The sequence below is a fragment of the Notolepis coatsorum genome (assembly GCF_963971535.1).
Source record: "Notolepis coatsorum genome assembly, chromosome: 9".
Taxonomy (NCBI): Eukaryota; Metazoa; Chordata; class Actinopteri; order Aulopiformes; family Paralepididae; genus Notolepis; species Notolepis coatsorum.
This window is the reverse complement of record NC_140173.1, coordinates 47086047-47104806: the sequence shown is the minus strand read 5'-3', so window position 1 is coordinate 47104806 and position 18760 is coordinate 47086047. Positions and strand designations below refer to the sequence as shown.

At 42.9% G+C, this 18760-nt stretch overlaps 2 protein-coding genes across 3 annotated transcripts in view; one reads left to right on the top strand and one right to left on the bottom strand.

Annotated features, from left to right (window-relative positions):
• sirt1 (sirtuin 1) overlaps positions 1 to 4230 on the bottom strand; it is a 60766-nt gene extending 56536 nt beyond the window's left edge. Inside the window, exon 1 of the mRNA XM_084321370.1 lies at positions 3857 to 4230. Coding sequence (XP_084177496.1) covers positions 3857 to 4229 — 373 coding nt within the window. The 5' untranslated portion in view covers position 4230. The remainder of the gene's footprint in view (positions 1 to 3856) is intronic.
• A 221-nt stretch (positions 4231 to 4451) lies between these two features.
• Positions 4452 to 18760, top strand: part of dnajc12 (DnaJ (Hsp40) homolog, subfamily C, member 12) — a 31317-nt gene continuing 17008 nt past the window's right edge. Inside the window, exons 1-5 of one of the 2 annotated variants that reach the window (XM_084321754.1) lie at positions 4452 to 4518; positions 4757 to 4930; positions 5252 to 5330; positions 8225 to 8364; positions 13690 to 13825. In XM_084321754.1, coding sequence (XP_084177880.1) covers positions 4853 to 4930; positions 5252 to 5330; positions 8225 to 8364; positions 13690 to 13825 — 433 coding nt within the window. In that variant the 5' untranslated portion in view covers positions 4452 to 4518; positions 4757 to 4852. Of the gene's footprint in view, positions 4519 to 4738; positions 4931 to 5251; positions 5331 to 8224; positions 8365 to 13689; positions 13826 to 18760 lie in introns of those variants that run through there. The other variant, XM_084321753.1, reaches the window with a different exon arrangement.

The following is an 18760-nucleotide window of genomic DNA, read 5'->3' as shown; positions in this document are numbered from 1 at the left end:
TGACTATGTCACAGCCAAGAAAGGGAGCGCTGGATTTGTGAAAAACTCCCTGTTCCTAAACCACATGCTATCAGTCGCACCACAGTACTGGCAAAACGGGAGGCGGCTATAATAAAAACAAGCGCCCTTCATCCAAATCCACCCACACCGGATTTCTTTTAACCAAAAAATGTATTATATATTATCGGAGCTATCAATAACGTTATCGGGTTTATCGGGATGACGTCATAATTGCTGATATCGGCCCGATAATTATCGGCCCGATAATTATCGTGCATCCCTACTAACTACTGCACGCTCGGAGATAACACTAAAGCTAATAATGACTTCCTTTCTGGGGGGGGGGGGGTTTCAAAATAAAAGAGCAACGTCTATAGCAGCGGAATACGTTTATTTTGTACATTATCTAACGTTAACACGAACCTAAACTAACGTTACAACTAACCTAAAGTTAGTTTAGGTTCGTGTTAACGTTAGATAATGTACAAAATAAACGTATTCCGCTGCTATAGACGTCGCTCTTTTATTTTGAAACCCCCCCAGAAAGGAAGTCATTATATTAGCTTTAGTGTTAGCTCCGGTTAGCTCCCAGCGTGCAGTAGTTAGTACTATATTATCAATACCAGCCATTGGATTACTGTTTTCTAAATTGGGGAGGCTTTTAATCGTCAAGGTAAGAGGATTTTAAGTCATGGTATCCATAAACTTCAATCGGTTCGGATCCTTTGAATGAATGAGAATGTAAACAAACACGGCTTCCACGTAGAAATCACTGACTGCGCCCAGAGACGAGTCGTCGGCAAAAAAAATTTCAGAGTATATCTGCTTAGGAAACGTAATTGTCGAATTCAATTATTTTTTATTTCTCCACGTGGTAAATACACAGGTCACAACATGTTTACAGGAACGTTTTGGAGTTGTATTTAGAGTGTATTTGGTGACTGTAGGGCACGTCAGGCTCTAAAACCCCCCCACTTCCAGTGATGAAGCTAAGCTACGCTAACAGAGCGACTGTTCCCTAAGCTAAATGCACGCACAGAGACAAAAAATGTATGTATCTTCTTGTCTAACTCCAGGGAAGATGTTAAATAAGCTAATTTCCCAAAATGTTGGAGTTTTCCTTTAAGTACACTCAAGCCAGTTACAGTGAGCGCTCCGAGTGCTGGAACTTTATCGGTAGACATTCTCTTGATGCGGCGCGGGCCCTTTAAGGGTGAAGAGAAGCAGTACTTTGAACTGACACTGGTAACAGTGTTTAGGGGCGCCCCGACATTTATTATTTTGGGGAAAGCCGGCTATAGATAGGACTTTTGTTTTCAACGTGGGCCCACTGTCTTTTGGTTGAATGTGGTGTGATAACGTGTGTTCTTTTATAAAATTCCCATTGAATAGCTCCTGTATCCCTCTCCCTCTTCCTCCCCTCTCCACCCACATACGGGGAAACGAACAAGTATCTAAACTAGGGCTGGGCGATAAAACGATAACGATAACTATCGCGATAAATTATTTCCTCGAAATAAACATGAAACGTGGTCGCAAAGTTTCGATATATCGATTTTCCAAGCTTGGCTCCGTTCAGCCTCGGCTCAGCACACTCACTAACAACAACCAACGTTACGTGATGACGTTCTTACGCACAACAGCTAACAACCAATCAGTGAAGGAGATGGCCGAGAGCGAAGTAGACCCGGAAGGAGGTAGGACTCACTCAACAACAAGGCTTGCTAGGCTAATTAGCTTGCACGGCGATGTTTTATATATTTACGTGCCGAGTATGTGTGTGGCGTGAATTCTGAGGCCACGTTTATAGTAGTGGGGGTATACAGTGGACGTCGTTTCAATATATTGTGGCGGAAGAGAGTATTTTAGTGTCATATTTAGCACATTGTCATGGAATACATCGCTTAGATACAACAGGCTGGCTAGGATAGCTAGCTTGCACGGCACTGTTTTATATATTTACGTGCCGAGTATGTGTGTGTTTTGAATTCTGAGGCCACGTTTATAGTAGTGTGGGGTATACAGTTCGTTTCAATATATTGTGGCGGAAGAGAGTATTTTAGTGTCATATTTATTGTCATGAGATACTCCGCTTGTCGGCTAACTGCTAACGTGCGCGGACTGAAGGCGACATCAACTCGACTTGAGACATTCGCAGCAGCATAAGAAGTTAATTAAACTCGACAGACATTATATCGACGATAATTATCGATATCGAATTATATGAAAATAATTTAATAATTTTATCGCGATAACGTTTTTGGTCATATCGCCCAGCCTTAATCTAAACCCTTAAAGGGACGGGTTTTATTACTGTGTCTTGCCTAGTGTGGGAAGAACTTTAGTCATTACCGTAGAGCGAGAGCACTAGGTGCCCAGTGTGAAAAGAGCTTTGATTCTTGTGTAAATACATGTCAAAAGAATAAGACTTTCAGTAAAAGAGAGCTAAATGGGAACAGTGTGCGTGTCTGTTAATGTGCATTCTGTCTAACCCTTTCCTTTCCGGGTAATGCTCATTATTGTTTAACCCTTTCCCCACCCACCCCCTGCCTATGCCTCATTGGGACAGGTCTCTACTCGCCAATCAGGAAGGGTACCGCTTTGGGGAGAAAGTATATCATCCATCATTACTGCCATCGGGTGTGGGAGGGCACAGGAAGTATTGGGGGAAGTGTGGGTGTGTGGGGAGCTACTGCTAATCGCCCTGGAGGGCAAGAAGGACCAGGCACCACCCCTAGGTTAGTGAATCCTAGGCCCCATCCACTCCCTCTGCTAAACCACCACTCCAATACTCCTGGCCTACAGTCGGGGACTCAGCCGGACCCAGCTCTGCTGCGTTCCCACTACCAGGTGGCAGTGTACATCCACTCCCATAAAGCAGGGATAATCCACCCTGCTACACTTGTATAATGAACCATTCATCCAAAACCAGTGCCATCATGGTGAACATTCCCTGCGTTACTAATGACGAGCAAGTGACTGTATTCACTAGCAAAAAGCCAAAAACTTGTTTGGTGTGCATCACTGTCACGAAGGGGGCTAGGCGACACTCAAGTTGGGGCTTCCTCCCCTCAGGATAACTTGCTGTTTAGGCTACATCGTTATATGAATTTGGTCAGAAAAAGCTAATGTGGAATGTTATGTCAAGAGTGTCTTTTTTTTATGCTTCAGATGTATCCTTGTTTGGCGTGCATCACTGTCACGAAAGGGGCTAAGTGTCGCCCAAATACTGTTCAGAAACAATTTCAGGTATGTCCCGCAGTAAAAAGATTTTTTTTAATAATAAAAACCGTAATAAATCATTTATAAATGTTTATAAATCAAACGTGTAAATACCATAACTCAAAGACAGGTTATCCTCACCTGTCTGTACTTACCTGCACATAGTCCGTTACTATCTTCTATATCCTACTCCTACTAGTTACACTGCTGGTCATACAGTAGTCATACTGTCTCTATAATACAACTAGTCTGTACATACATCTGATTAGCACTACACTCAATAGTACATTGTATATATATTGCTGTTGCACTTTACTTGTTATATTTGCACTCTGGTTGGGTGGCAAACTTATTTTCGTTGTACTTGTGCTGTAATGATGACAAATATATTTGAATCTAATCAGCTGTGCTCAGTAACGTAACCCAGCTTTTGGTGTAACTAGTGGTTGTGGTGTAACGTTTGGCCATCAAGTTTAAGAAGAAAAGAAAAACAATCATAACGTAACGTTGGAGGCACTCATATTGTGGCAGGGAGTATGAATTTGGCACAACACCGGTCAGAGAGACGAGACACTAAAAGCCGGCTACCTCCTCGAGAAGCTAAACTAAAGCCCCAGACTTGTCAGTCACGTACCCGCAGCCTCGTCGGCGGCTCCAAACACAGGGGTCTCGTCTAGTCGCACGAGTCTTCCGTGAGGCTCCGGGTCCAGCAGTCCAGGTCCATTGTCTCCTCCGCCTAGTGCCGCCGCTGCTGGGGCCTGTTGTGCCGCCATCGCCGGCCCAGCCTCCCTCTCTGCTGGCGGCGGGACACAACAAGACGCCATTGCCTCCCGGCGACAACCAGCGGTCTCCGGTTCGCACGAAATAATGTGTTCCGTCCGAGCAGCTTTGAGCCCACAAATGGTAGCGGTGGGAATTTTGGCCCTTTTCGCGGCGGGTTCATCCATATCGGAGGAGGCGCTCGAACAGGCCCTGACAAGAATGTTGTTCTTCTCTCCGTCCGCCATCTTCCAGCCCGTAAAGAGCTGTGTGTGTGGTCAAAAAGAAAAAATTTCCACGGCAGACAGCTGGCTGATTTGCATGGGGCACGTGACTCGCTCTCCGCCAGTAGGCAGACAGCTGGCTGATTTGGCATGGCGCACGTGACTCGCTCTCCGCCAGTAGTTGGTGCCCCCGCGCGCGTCACAGCTTTACGTCGATGACGTCAAACCATAACAAAATAATATGTCATGTGGTCAAAGAAAAACTGAAAAAATAAAAGATTCCACGAGTTATAGATATATTTCTCGACATCAGGTATGGACTATTAAAACGTTTATTAGTTTACTCTTTTGCATCCAAAATATCTACAATTATCACAATGATCCTAAAACCAATCTATCGTAGCGTTTAGGAAAATGCAGCAATTTTCCAGATTATAAATATAACAATATAGAATACTATTGCATGTTCTAATAATAGAAACTGACAGCTGTGACGTTAGCCACTTTTTTCTTGGGAGACGTAGTGAGTGACAGCCTTCCCTTTCATGCAGATTCGCAAAGAGAAGAGAGACAGAGTCGCCAGCTGTGATCCAAAAGTATCGGTGAATCATAAATCATATCTGCTCGGGCACAGATCTGTATGTTTTATGGAGGCTGTCTTGAATTGTAAACCGGAGGACTTGGAGGATTACTACGGGGTACTAGGTTGTGATGAATTATCCTCGGTAAGTTCTAGCACACACACACTTTATGAAAAAGGCTTGGTCTATTTGCTGGATCCCACCGCTCTACCAAATCAAAACACAAATGGATGTATCAATCGAAAGAAACTCGAAATATCGCCAGCAATCACCATTAGGGCTACTACTTAATTAATTGCTGCAATTATACCCCGTTCCAGAGTATAGTCTGAGACTCTGATCCCACATAAACCTGTTGATGGTGGTGCTATAGCTATATTCTGTAAGCAGCGGTCTACGTTACTGTTTGTTGAAACTATTCATTTTAAGATTTGTCAACTGTTGACGTGTTTTCTTTCCTTACAGACCGAACAAATAATCAACGAGTACAAGATTAGAGCCTTGGCATGCCACCCAGACAAACACCCCGATAATCCAAAAGCAGGTAGGCCTATAGAAAGACGAAAGTATTTATCTGGTCTGCATCCCCTTAAATGTGTATTGAGCCGTACTGTATTGTACCCATTCTGCAATTTGTTAATACAAATTTCAATCAATCAATCAATCAATGACCTATTGTATATGGATCACGATCTGTTTTGGTAATATTCTAATAGTATATATATTAGAATATTACCAAATATGACCAAAACACACATATATATATATATATATATATAGAGAGAGAGAGAGAGAGAGAGAGAGAGAGAGAGAGAGAGAGAGAGAGGCCAGCATATGGCTATTAGTCAGTCCACGATATTTATTTTTTCCAGCTGTTATAATAAAATTGCCATTATAATACACAGGAAATACAAAACGACAACAAATGACAATACACAACGAGTATGTTTCCTTAATTTGTTGTCCATACAAATGAGGTTGAATTAAAGTGTTGCTACTTGTTAGCACAGTAGTTACATCTTACAGTACATACAAATGACATGTCGTCAGCTTGTGACTGCAACTTGTTCCTGTTTGCGGACGACTCAGCCCTGCTGGTCTCTGACAAGAACAAGTTACAGGTTGAAAAAACCCTCAGCTCGGAACTAGGCAGAATCTGCATATGGCTCGCTGATAACAAACTATCATTACACATGGGCAAAACAGAGTCCATTCTCTTCGGTTCAAATAACAAACTCAGCAAGACCGACGGCTTCTCAGTTACAGTGGGTGACAATATTGTCACAAGGAAAGATGAAATTACCTACCTGGGGTCCATCCTAGAGGCTAATCTCTCCTGTGACAAAATGGCATCCAATGTAATAAAAAAAAGTCAACCAACGAACTCGATTCTTGTACCGGATCTCCTCTCTGGTAAACAAGAACACCCTGAAGACTCTGGCAGGAGCACTCATTCAGGGGTACTACGACTATGCTTGCACCTCATGGTACCAAAGCACCTCAAAGGCGCTAAAAACAAAATTACAAACATCTCAAAACAAACTGGTCAGACTACTGCTTGACCTTACTCCTAGAACCCACCTCACCCCTGCCCACTTCGACAACCTAGGATGGCTTAGAGTAGACGACAGAGTACAACAACTTGCAATGGGCCTGGTCTACAAGATACACTACACGACCAAGGTACCCATGTACATGTCAAAATACTTCCCAAAGGTCAGTGAATACCACGATCACAACACCAGAGGGAGCTCCACAAATCATGTCAAACCCAGATTCGGCTCAAATAAGGGACTAAACACGTTTCGCAATTATGCCACATCAATGTGGAACGCCCTACCCAAAGCTGTAAAGGAATGTGGATCACTACCCACTTTCAAAACCTCTCTCAAGGGACACCTACGGGAGACTGCAATTCAACACTGGCCCCTGTAAATATCCTAACCCAATCATTCCAACCCCCTCCAATGTACAGTCATTTACCTAGTATGGTTTTGTCAATAGTTCAATGTACAATTGTGTTTGTTTGTACAGTGTCTCCTCCCCCCCCCCCCTCAATGTACAGTGTTACTTGTTTATACAGTGTGCCCCCCGCCCCCCCCCCCCCCCAACCACCTCCAATGTAAATTACCCAGTATGGTTGTCAATATCCCAATGTACCCAACCCCCCCCACCCAACCTCCAATGTACAGTTTCTACGTCAAATGTATATACTCCCTTTTCTTGACTCCTTCTGTATCACAAACAGTACTGTATTTGCAAATCTGGTATGTCATAAATGTATAGATGTAGCAGTACTGACTATCTGTATGTCATGTATGTCATATATGTCTATATGAATTGAAAATGGGGGACCCTGATGGAAACAAGACAAACGTCTTTCTCAGGTCTGCATCCCCTTAACAATTGTATGTATTGAGCCGTACTGTATTGTACCCATTCTGCAATCTGTTAAATAAAGTTTTCATTCATTCATTCATTCATGAATTTGAATCCTTAATCTCAACCTTGAACGTTCCATAGTATTTAACGTGGAAGGGATGTAGTGGAGGGTAAACCCACATAAAGAGACCCATCTTTTAAATCTGATACAAATCTTGATAATTTTAATTCATAGTATAAATTGTGGTAAATAGATGCAGATTAATGCATGTGCCTTTGCAAGCCAAGTGTAATCAGATTAAGATAATTAACATTTGTGACAAGTAACAGGTCATAGGGATGCATCAATACTGAGACCATCATCTGAGTAGAATCAATACTAAACTAAAGGGTATCAGATTAAGATCATTTGATCTGGTTCCACAAACGCTTGAAAAGGCACATCACCAAAACAGAAAGATGTTTACTGACAAAGACTTTCACCTTGTAGAAGAAACCTTGCTCCTGACATAAACCAAGTCATGTAAATCTCCAGAGTCTAGTTGAGCTGCGTCATGGTGAGTTTGACACAGTGGCTACAGTACCTTTCCGCCTTATGTGAAAATGTGCCTAAAACATTATATTTTCATTGGCATCCTATTGTGATTCTGGGTGAGGTACAACATAATGTATCATATCTTCAGAAACCTCAGAATGAGCCGTTTCATTCGGTATATGACATGTCACTGTAGCATTATGCTGTAAGACTTTAAGGTTGAAAGTAAGTAGAACATGTCTATTGTGTGCACGCAGACTCTCCCCATTTGCTTACCTTGAGACTCACTTGAGAGAGAATGTCCTGAGAGCAGTTACAGAGAGAGTGAATCTGTGCATCAGAGAGGCATGTCCAAGGCCTGCTTTACATTCTCCTGTAAATATACATTGAGGGGGGGGGGGGCATATTTGATCTTGAAATGGGCCCTCTGAACCTTAAGGCTGCCTATGCTTGTCACACAAGTGTGTGAGTACTTCTATTTATTTATCGATTTTGATGTTGTTTATAAAATCTTGTTGTAGTGGAAGAATTTCAAAAGCTGCAAGAAGCCAAGGAGACTTTATGCGATGAAAGCCACAGGAAAAACTACGACCTTTGGAAAAGAAGTGGAGTTGTCGTTCCATTCCACAACTGGAGAGCCTTGAACGACTCGGTTAAAACAGTATGTGACTTTGTTTTGATTTGGGAGTCTTCAAAGTGTTTCCCAAACATTCTTGGGTTATTTGTGAAAATGAAATGCAAGCTAAATTAATTGACCTATTCACACGGCGGCCATTTGGGCGGGACCAGGGTGGAAAGGGATTCCAACCTGAGCACAATTTCATCAGAAAACGTAAATAAAGTACTTAATCGACCACAGGAAAAAAGGGACATAATGTATGTTATGTTATATTGTGACGAGCCTGGTGGTGTTTATATTTTATATATATATATATTTTATATTTTACATATATTACTTATGGCTATAACATAACATACATTATGTACCATTTCCCTGTGGTTAATACATACTTTATTTACATATTTACATATCGGGCTGGAGCATGACATAAGACCAAAATAGCTGCCGTGTGAATATGGTCGATAGAGTCCTGCCAAACGTGCTCCCACTTTGTGTTTATTCACATTTACATTTTGTCATTTAGCTGACGCTTTTATCCAAAGCGACCTACAAGTTCTGTACGACAAGTCAGCAGGAAGGGTACAACTCTTTCAGCTGAGTAACAATGTTCATCAAACAGTGCTGAAGCTTGGGTGCTGCAGTATTGAGTGCATAAGACATATTAGTACAGGGGCGGCTACGTGGCGTAGTGGGCATTGGGCAAGGCGCTCACCACGAATGACGGAGACGCTGGGCTTGCCTGTTCGAGCCCAGCGCTCCACATTGCTTTCAGTTTAGCTGGTCGTTCATACTAATACACATTGGCCGTATTAGGGGGTGGGAAACTGATGGGTGGGGATCAGGCGTTGTGGACAGCGACTCCTACAGGTCGGTTGGTGCGCCTGCGCAGTAGAATCAGGAAGTGTCGGGGGCAGCGTGAGCCTCCCACGCGTTACTCCTCGCCACTGAGAGATCTAGCTGCGCAGGTGAAAAGATGCGACTGCTGTTACCTCAAGTACCGGAGGGGACTTGTGCTATGTATGACTTAGTCCACATTGCAGCCGGCTTGTGGGAGGCAAGAAACAGCGTTCGTGACAGGGGAGGGTTGAATTGGATGATACGAAATTGGGATGGGAGAAAATATAGAAAATGGGAGAAAAAGTGGATAAAAAAAAGACATATTAGTACAGTAGGAGGAGTGCATGGTAGTACAGGACAGTAAGACGGTTAGTTATTATTATTATTTTTCTTCATTTCAGATATTGATTGAAGAAGTGTGTTTTTAGTCGACGGCAAAAGATTGGTCGGGATTGTAGAGCGGAGGGGTCTTGAGGGTTAGAGACCATTGACCGGAGGACGGAGGTAGGCGGGAGCCGTTCCCTTCGCCGTGCGATATGCCAAGTCGAGGGCCTTGACGCGGATTTGTGAGGCGATGGGGAGCCAGTGCAGGTCCCTGAGAAGTGGGGTAACATGGGCTGGCTTTGGTAGGTTGGAAATCAGACGGGCGTCTGCGTTCTGGATGAATTGAAGAGGCTTGGTGTCGGTGGTCGGTAGACCAGCGAGCAGTGCATTGCAGTAGTCGAAGCGAGACATGACTGTTTATTGGACAAGGAGTTGAGTGGCTTCTTTTGTCAGGAAGGGGCGGATCCTTCTGACATTGCTCAGGAGGAATCTGCAGGTCCTGGTTGTTGCGGCGATGTGAGCAGAGAAGTTCAGCCGATCATCAAGGACTACACCAAGGTTATTTGCGATTGGAGACGAGGCCACGGCTACATTTTCCACTGTGATAGACAGGCCGAGATTGATTGATTGATTGATTGAAAACTTTATTAACAGATTGCAGAATGGGTACAATACAGTACGGCTCAATACAAACAACTGCTAAGAGGATGCAGACCAGACAAATACTTTCATCTTGTTTACATAAGGGTCCTCCATTTTCAATTCATCAAGACATTTATGACATACAAGACATACAAATATAATATACAGTACTGTGTAAGAAAAAGAGATCATAAAAAAATATACATCCGAAGGGGAAGAAACTACATTGGAGGGGGGTGGGTGGGATTTTGACATTTACCGGGGCCAGTTTCTAATTGCAGCCACCCGTAGGTGCTCTTTGAGAGCGGTTTTGAAGGAGGCTAGGCTCACGCTGCCCCCGATACTTCCTGTTTCTGCTGTACAGGCGTCACCCAACCGACCTGTAGGAGTCGCTGTCCACAACGTCCAATCCCCACCCACCGGCTTTCCCACCCTCTAACACTGCCAATTGTGTTAGTATGACGGCCGGCCAAGCCGGTAGCAATGCAGAGAGCTGGGCTCGATACCAGCATCTCCTGCGTTAGTGGCGAGCGCCTTGCCCACTGCGCCACTCAGCCGCCCTCTGTTAGAGTCTTCAAGGTATTCTTGTTTACCAGAGAGGAGATCCTGTACAAGAATCTTGTTCGTTGGTTGACTTTTTTTAATACATTGGTTGCCATTTTGTCACAGGAAAGATTTGCCTCTAGGATGGAACCCAGGTAGGTAATTTCATCTTTCCTTGTGACAAATTCACAACAATTCACAACAATTCTTAACAACATGCCCCCCCTAAGAACCACCAGGGTTAAAAATCGCGCTGAGCCATGGATGCACACTGAAATACTGACCGCTATGAAAACCAGAGACAGAAAATGCTCTGAACTTCATAAAAGTCAGACAAAGCTTACCAGAAGCTCAAACAGTGAACTCCAAGCCCACGTGGTTGAACTCAAAATACAACGAAACAGACTAAGAAATGATGTAAACACCATGATCAAATCTGCAAAAAAATATTTCATCAATGACAAAACTGAGGAAACAAAAACAAACCCTGTGAACTTTGGAAATTACTCAACAACCAACTAGGCTACAGCAAAAAACTAAAAACTGGATGTGGCCAAATCCTAAACATATTCTTTACAAACATAGCCACAACACTGGTTAATAAACTACCCTCCCACTCAGGCCATTTTGGTGTAGACCACATAGTAGCCTACTACAAAAACCTAGGGGTCCGCAAAGACGACTTCAAACGTGAAATGGTAACAACAGATGAGGTACTCAAAAAACTGAGCGCCCTCCAACCTAACAAAGTCACTGGCCATGACAACATCCCCTCCAAATTCCTCAGAGACTCAGCAGCCGCCATCACTCCAGTCATCACACACATAATAAACCTCTCCATAAAACAGGGACATGTCCCCAAAGACTTCAAAATTGCGAGAGTGATCCCCCCTGCACAAAAAAGGCAGCAAATTAGACCCAGGCAACTACCGCCCTGTTTCTATTCTTACCTCCATCTCAAAAGTCATGGAAAAAATAGTCTACAAAGTCATGGAAAAAATAGTCTACCAAGACAAATTCCAATCTGGCTTCAGAACATCCCACTCCACTGACACATGCCTTCTCTATTTGAATGACCACATCAAACAAGAGGTGGACGCGGGCAAATACTGCGGCATGGTCATGCTGGACCTACAAAAGGCCTTCGACACTGTCAATCACTCCATTCTGATTGACAAGCTAAAAGCAATTGGTTTTGATAGTTTATCAGTGAGCTGGATGCAATCCTACCTGGAGGGGAGAGAACAGATGGTGGAGGTAAACAGTACTCTATCCCCCCCCTCCCAGTGAGCTGTGGTGTTCCACAAGGAAGCATACTAGGACTGTTACTGTTCCTAATTTATGCAAATGACAAGTTGCAGTCACAAGCTGATGACATGTCATTTTCATAAATTAGGAACAGTAAAGGTCCTAGTATGCTTCCTTGTGGAACACCACAGCTCACTGGGAGGGGGGGGGGGCAGTGTACCGTTCACCTCCACCATCTGTTCTCTCCCCTCCAGGTAGGATTGCATCTAGCTCATTGATGAACTAGATTAGAACTAGAACTAGATTCGATCAGAGACATGGATATCTGAGGGAGGAAAGGAGAGGAAGAGTTGGGTATCATCGACATAGCAATTATACGAGAAGGCATGAGGCGTGATAATGTTACACAGAGATTTGGTGTAGAGGGAGAAGAGGATGGGTCCAACGACCGAGCCCTGGGGGACACCCGTCCGAAGGAGGCGGGGGGCAGACAGGATTCCTCTCCATGATACTTGGTAGGAGCGGTCGTCGAGGTAGGATGTCAGCTATGCCAGTGCAGAGCCAGTCACTCCCATTCCTGCGAGGGATGTGTGGAGGATCTGATGGTTGACTGTGTTGAAGGCTGCCGACAGGTCCAGAAGAATCAGGACAGAGGAGAGGCCTTTTGCTAAGTGAAGAGCCTCTATGATGAGGGCCGTCTCTGTGGAGTGACCAGTCCTGAAGCTTGACTGATTAGGGTCTAGGTCGGAGGTCATTCTGTAAGAGATAATCAGTAAGTTGGTTGGATACAGCACGTTCAAGGAGAGAAGGATGCTAGTTGTCTATGACGGTGGGGTTGATTGTGGCTTGTTTTAGGGAGGTGGGAATCACCCCCAAGTTTAGGGAGGAGTTGATGGTTGCCGTTAGGAATGGGAGGATGTCTGGTGCTATGGTCTGGAGGAGTGGGGAGGGTATCGTCTTGATGAATTGAAAATGGAGGACCCTTATGTAAACAAGACGAAAGTATATTTCTGGTCTTCATCCTCTTAGCAGTTTGTATTGAGCTGTACTGTATTGTACCCATTCTGCAATCTGTTAATAAAGTTTTCAATCAATCAATCGGATCCAGCTGGCATGTAGTGGGACGGTTTGACGTTACCAGTGTCAAGGCCTCTGTGTCTGTAATGGGAGAGAAAGATGACCGGGATGAGGTTCTCGATTCAGCATTTGGAACGGGCGGGTGCTCTCCACTTTTTTCTCTCGAAGAAAATCGCAAAGTCTTCGGCAGAGAGAGAGGAGGGGGGAGGGTGGAGTGAGGAGGGAGGACATGGTGGAGTGCAGTTTGCGAAGGTTCTTATTGAGAGATCAACGATTGATCCTTGTGTGATTGAGACGTTGGTCCCTCACTAAACACAGTCAATCAATCAACAATCGATCAAATGTATTTGTATAGCACATTTAAACATGACATTTGTCAACCAAAGTGCTTCACAGTGAGTCGCGTAGCTAAAAAAATAAAATAAAGTACTCCTAAAGTATAAATAAACACATTTTTGTGCTGGTCCTCTGTTTTCCCTGCACCTGCTTGCCAGAGTGGATGTGCAGGTTAAACTTTTTGAACAAATTATTATTTTGACATTATTTCATGTTTTGTGGAATCTATTGGTGGTGAGTTGATCAGATATTGTAGTGGGCCTCCACAAATACGTCATTGTATGGGAAACACATCAGAATACACTGTCTGTATAGAAATAGAGCACAAAATAAAATGTCTTTGTGAACCATTTTCAGTCAATGCACTGGGCTGTGAGGACCAAGAAAGAGCCCATGTTGGAGGAGGGGGCGAAGGCAGAATTCCCAGTCATTTCTCAAGCAGAAGACACTAATATTGGGCAGGAATCACAGAGCGAATCTGTGTCATCCACAAGTGAGTATGGTCCAAAAGGTCCTGAGCTGAAATGGGAATACCACTATATTTAAGCATTGCTATGTTATTCCTATGATTGAGGATAGTCCAGGCAATATTTGTGAACATTTAAGGCGAGACACTACAGGTGAATAGGGTAAACAATTTAACTAATAGATATCACAATGAAACTTCCCCAGTTGATTACTTATATTAAGACAAGACTTTTTTGTATTACAAGTTTTCTGAAATTGTATGTTTAAATATGCAAATGAGGCATGATCTACTTAAATATGCACTAATTTGCATATAATTCCAGGACAGAAATCTGAACATTGGATAAAGCCATTTTCAAAATTATAGTTTCATTTTGTTGACATATTAGAGCCAAAGGTTATTACAGAGGGGATTTTGGATATCTCTTTTTATCACTACATAAATCAGAAAATACTCCATTCAGTCAATTTTTATGGTAAAATTCCATATTTCGCCATGTTTTTAGGAATAAAATGTGATATAAATCAGGGTATGAATGCTATATCAACAAACCCTTCTGTAAATACCTTCAGAACATAGATATGAATAGAACTGGAAGGTTTGGTGTATGTGAGTGCTACTGAAGTGGAGATTTCTGGCTCAGAGTATGAGGAAAAACTCTTAAAACTCATTTTTGGGAAAACGCCTTCAAAGTTCTGTATTGTAAAATGCCATACTTTTTTTAAACAGATATTTACAAACACAATACCTAATCAAATCATTAGTAATAGACAACCTAAACACATGCCCGATAACTGAATAATAATAATAATAATGATGTTATTGAACTGAACAGAACTACACACAGGCTACAAACAGTGTAGTACAGTGTAGTACCCCCTAATAGGCAAAAATATTTGAATAGATATCACTATGAAACTTTCCCAGTTTGTTATGTACATATAAACTAAGAAAAAAGATATTGCAAGTTTTCTGAATTTTATGTTTATATATGCAAATGAGGCACTTCCCCATTAAATATGTGCACATTTATGGATGCAATAAGGCAAAATGAAGTAAAATAAACAACTAAATGTGTGTTATTGATGTTTTATTGTGACTAGTTTCATAGAAGACATGTTTAGGAAGCAAAATATAACAATCAACAAAAAAAGTATATTTGCCTATTCACCTGGGGTGTCTCGCCTTAACAACATTCTCCCAAAGCCAGAGAACTAAGACTCAAACTGGTGATGGCATCAATATGTAAAATCTGTGACAGTGAATATGAGAGGGATGTTATGGACACAGAACATTTTTAAGTTTATAAATGTTTAGGCTAATCCACTTTTTTTGTGTGTGGCCTTTTCTCATTTTCTCCCATCCACCAATCCCCTCCTGGTCGTTGTGCCTACCATCGGTCTGGGGAGGGTGTGGTCTACTACACTAGCACACTGTAAATAGTTTTAGGGTACATTTTCCTTTTAATGTTACCATCTTACACTATTAATTCTCAACGGAGGAGAACATCTTTATGACCTCAAAGATTCAAGTCTCAATTCTCAGTTGCTGGCAGTGAAAGAGTTGTTAATTTACAGTAAAATTGTTTCAACTACCCTAGACCATGTTAGGGTGGCGTCTATTTGGAACCCAAGAGCAGAACACAAGGCACAGGAGAATGAGGCGGTTTAGGGTATTTAATGATAAACCCGGCAGATGACAAGGCAGGTAGTGAGGGAATACAGGTGAGTGAGGTATATCCATGAGATCCCGGGCATAGTCCAGGCTGGTGAAGTCCACGGGTGGGGGTGTAGGCCGGAGGTGTGCGATCCAGATCCTACACACAGAAGAGCAGGGGTTAGAACGAGGCAGGTACAGAGGTCACGACATACACTATACATAATTATATATATATAGTATGGCAGGTTCAGATAGAGTCCTATTACCAAGACAGGTGAAACAACACTCGGACGAGGAGTGGCAGGGGTGCAGGCCTCTTATCCTGGCTCTGTGATGATGAGATGAGTCTCAGGTGTGTAGACCGGCCCAGGTAGACAGAGTGATGATGAGGTGGAAACAGGAAGAAGCCCATATAAGGGCGTGGGGACCTGCTGCCAGACAGGGGAGAGGAAGGCCCTGGCTGTGGCTGTAACAGACCATAGGAATAACAAGAATTCTTAAAGGGGTTGGGTCTCCGCCAATCACGTGTTAAGGCGGGTTTCTCCGCCATGCGTTTTCTGCCAATAACTCCGTAAGGCGTTTTTGAGATCAATATTTCATATTTTCGTCATTGGTATTCATATTTCACCCACGGAGTCTTGGGTGATGCTGTCTGAGCCATCACAACTCTGCAACGCTTCAATACCGCCACCTGGTGGCCGATCGGCGAGTTGCCAAACCGGAAGTGCCGGAAGTGCTCGGTTCGTCCCCTATTTTCGTCCGGCCACTCGCTTATCGTCCCGGGGCTCAATACAGACACCGTCGATATGGATCTTTGCCATAACTCAATAATCAACATGATTTGGACGTTTATTAGTAATATACAAACCGGAAATGGATCGCATCGATCAACATCCCATAATTGGGATCTGTTTGCTCCACTCTCATCGCCCAACGCTACGAGGAGACTGGGGTGAGTTTCAGCGTTTTTCTTTACCATTTTCGATACAAACTGCTCTGATCAATATATCACCCATACTACATAAATCATTTAAAGTCGGTCATTGAATTATAAATGACCCCCCCCCCCTCCGTTCACCCGCAGATGACCAGTCATGACGTTTAGGACCATGTACAGTTGACATTTTTAATATAACGTTGATCGTATCAAACTGCATTTGATCATCTAATATATGCATTTATGCCTATATCTCACGTTCTATGAAATACTGCAGAAAACGATAAAAACATATTTACACTCTAGACCAGTGATTCCCAACCTGGGGCCAGACCACAGATGATTTGAGTTTTTTTTTTTTTTTTTTTTATTATTTCTTTTTTCAGAGAAATATTTAATTAGCATATTTTTATCATCAGAAGCATGAATAGTCCACTACAATAAAAAATAAAGATAAATAAATAAACATCTAGACATGATTTTTGAACGTTAACAGTAGGCTACCGGGTAGCCGCTAAAACGCGAATCGGTTGACTGTATCACTTTCCGTAGCTAGCCTAGCACGCTAGTTAACTTTCTCGGCTCGTCTGCAGTCAGCCGCCAGAGGCGAAAATGTGTAACAAACGAAAAGGAGATGACGGCAGCTCATCTGCAAAAAAAGTTAGGACCTACAGCAATCGCGAAAATTACATCACCATGGGCTTCACTGAGGGACCAGACAAACGACCTGAGTGTGTGATTTGTGGAGAAAAGTTGGCAAACTCGAGCCTGAAGCCCAGCAAGCTGAAGAGACATCAGGCGTCTAAGCACCCAGAAACCGTTGGGAAGGATCCAGACTTTTTTCGGAGGAAAGAACAGTCTCTCAAGGCGAACAAGCCTGTTGATGTTAGAGTAGCGTGGAGCAGGGGTGGCAGTGATTTACAGAAGGCTACCGAAGCCTCCTTTGAGTGTTCGCTTTTAATTGCAAAAGCAAAGAAACTGCACAATATTGGCGAGCAGCTCATCAAACCAGCCTGCATCAAAATGGTTTAGAAACTGTGCGGCCCACAGGTGGCGGTTAAACTAAAATCAGTACCACTCTCGAACAATGTAGTGAAAGACCGAATTGATAAGATGTCAAGTGATTGCGAGCAGCAGCTGTCAGAAAAGCTTAGAAAGGGTCCATTTGCCATACAACTTGATGAAACTACAACTGTCGCAGACGAGGCTGTGCTCATCGTTTATGTGCAGTATATAGAAAATGAGCATCTGAAGCAGGACATTCTCATGTCAGTCAACCTTACTACCACCACTCGAGGTGAGGATATTTTTACTGCAGTGGATTCTTACTTCATTCAACATAAATGCAAACTGTTCACCATTAGGGCCTGATTTGAGAGGATGAATACAGGATTTGAATATTGGCTAACATTTTGAAATACATATGGTGCAATATGAGATTTGTTGATTGAAGGCACAAGTCAAAGAAGCATAGTGGGTCTAATTATGATGCATATGCCTGTGTATAAGCAGTTTGTTATTAAAATGACAAAAAAAAAATTAAAATGACAAAAAAAAATATTTTATGGTATTTTATTAGGAGGGGGGTCCAGGTATTTCATCAGAGATGTTTGGGGGTCCCTGGGGGAAAAAAGGTTGGGAACCCCTGCTCTAGACGGTATTTTAGTATGAATGTGTGAATGAAAAAGTAAAACGTTCCTACATCCTGAACGATAGATAATTGATGTTGAATGGGCCATAGTAATGTCAATTTAGCAATACAATTAAAAAAGTTATAGCCCTGCAAAGAAGGTGAACATCTCCATAGACTTTTAGTGCTGGCAGAGAGGGTACAATGATGGGTACAATGCCCGGCAGAGAATGGGTTAACAATGTCTGACCACTAAGTGTGTCTGACTCTTAACCACCAAAACCTGCACGGACGTATGAGAACCTATGACGTATATATATATTTATGTAGTGGCCGACTGTCATTCCTGGGTGTGTTGACAGTCGTCCATGATGCACCCGCTATTGCCTTTTCACACTGTACCAAAGTTGTAGATGTTAAATGAGTTGAATGTCCACAGACTTTGCTCCTCTTACGGTGTACAGGGTTTATTGTTGTCCAAATGTAAGTGATAGTGAATTAAAGGTTACACAGAACAGTCGTCAGTTGCTCCGTGGTTGGTTCCAACAGTAAAACAGTAGCAGTTCCAACAGTGAGACAGTGAGACAGTAGCAGTTCCAACAGTGAGACAGTAGCGTTTGAAGGTAAAACCTCGGCAGGTGCACAAGATTCCATTGATTACCTTTGCTATTTATAGGAGTGGGCTGTAATGGGTGGTGAGCCCTCTAGTGGCCAAACATAAATAAGACAGTCT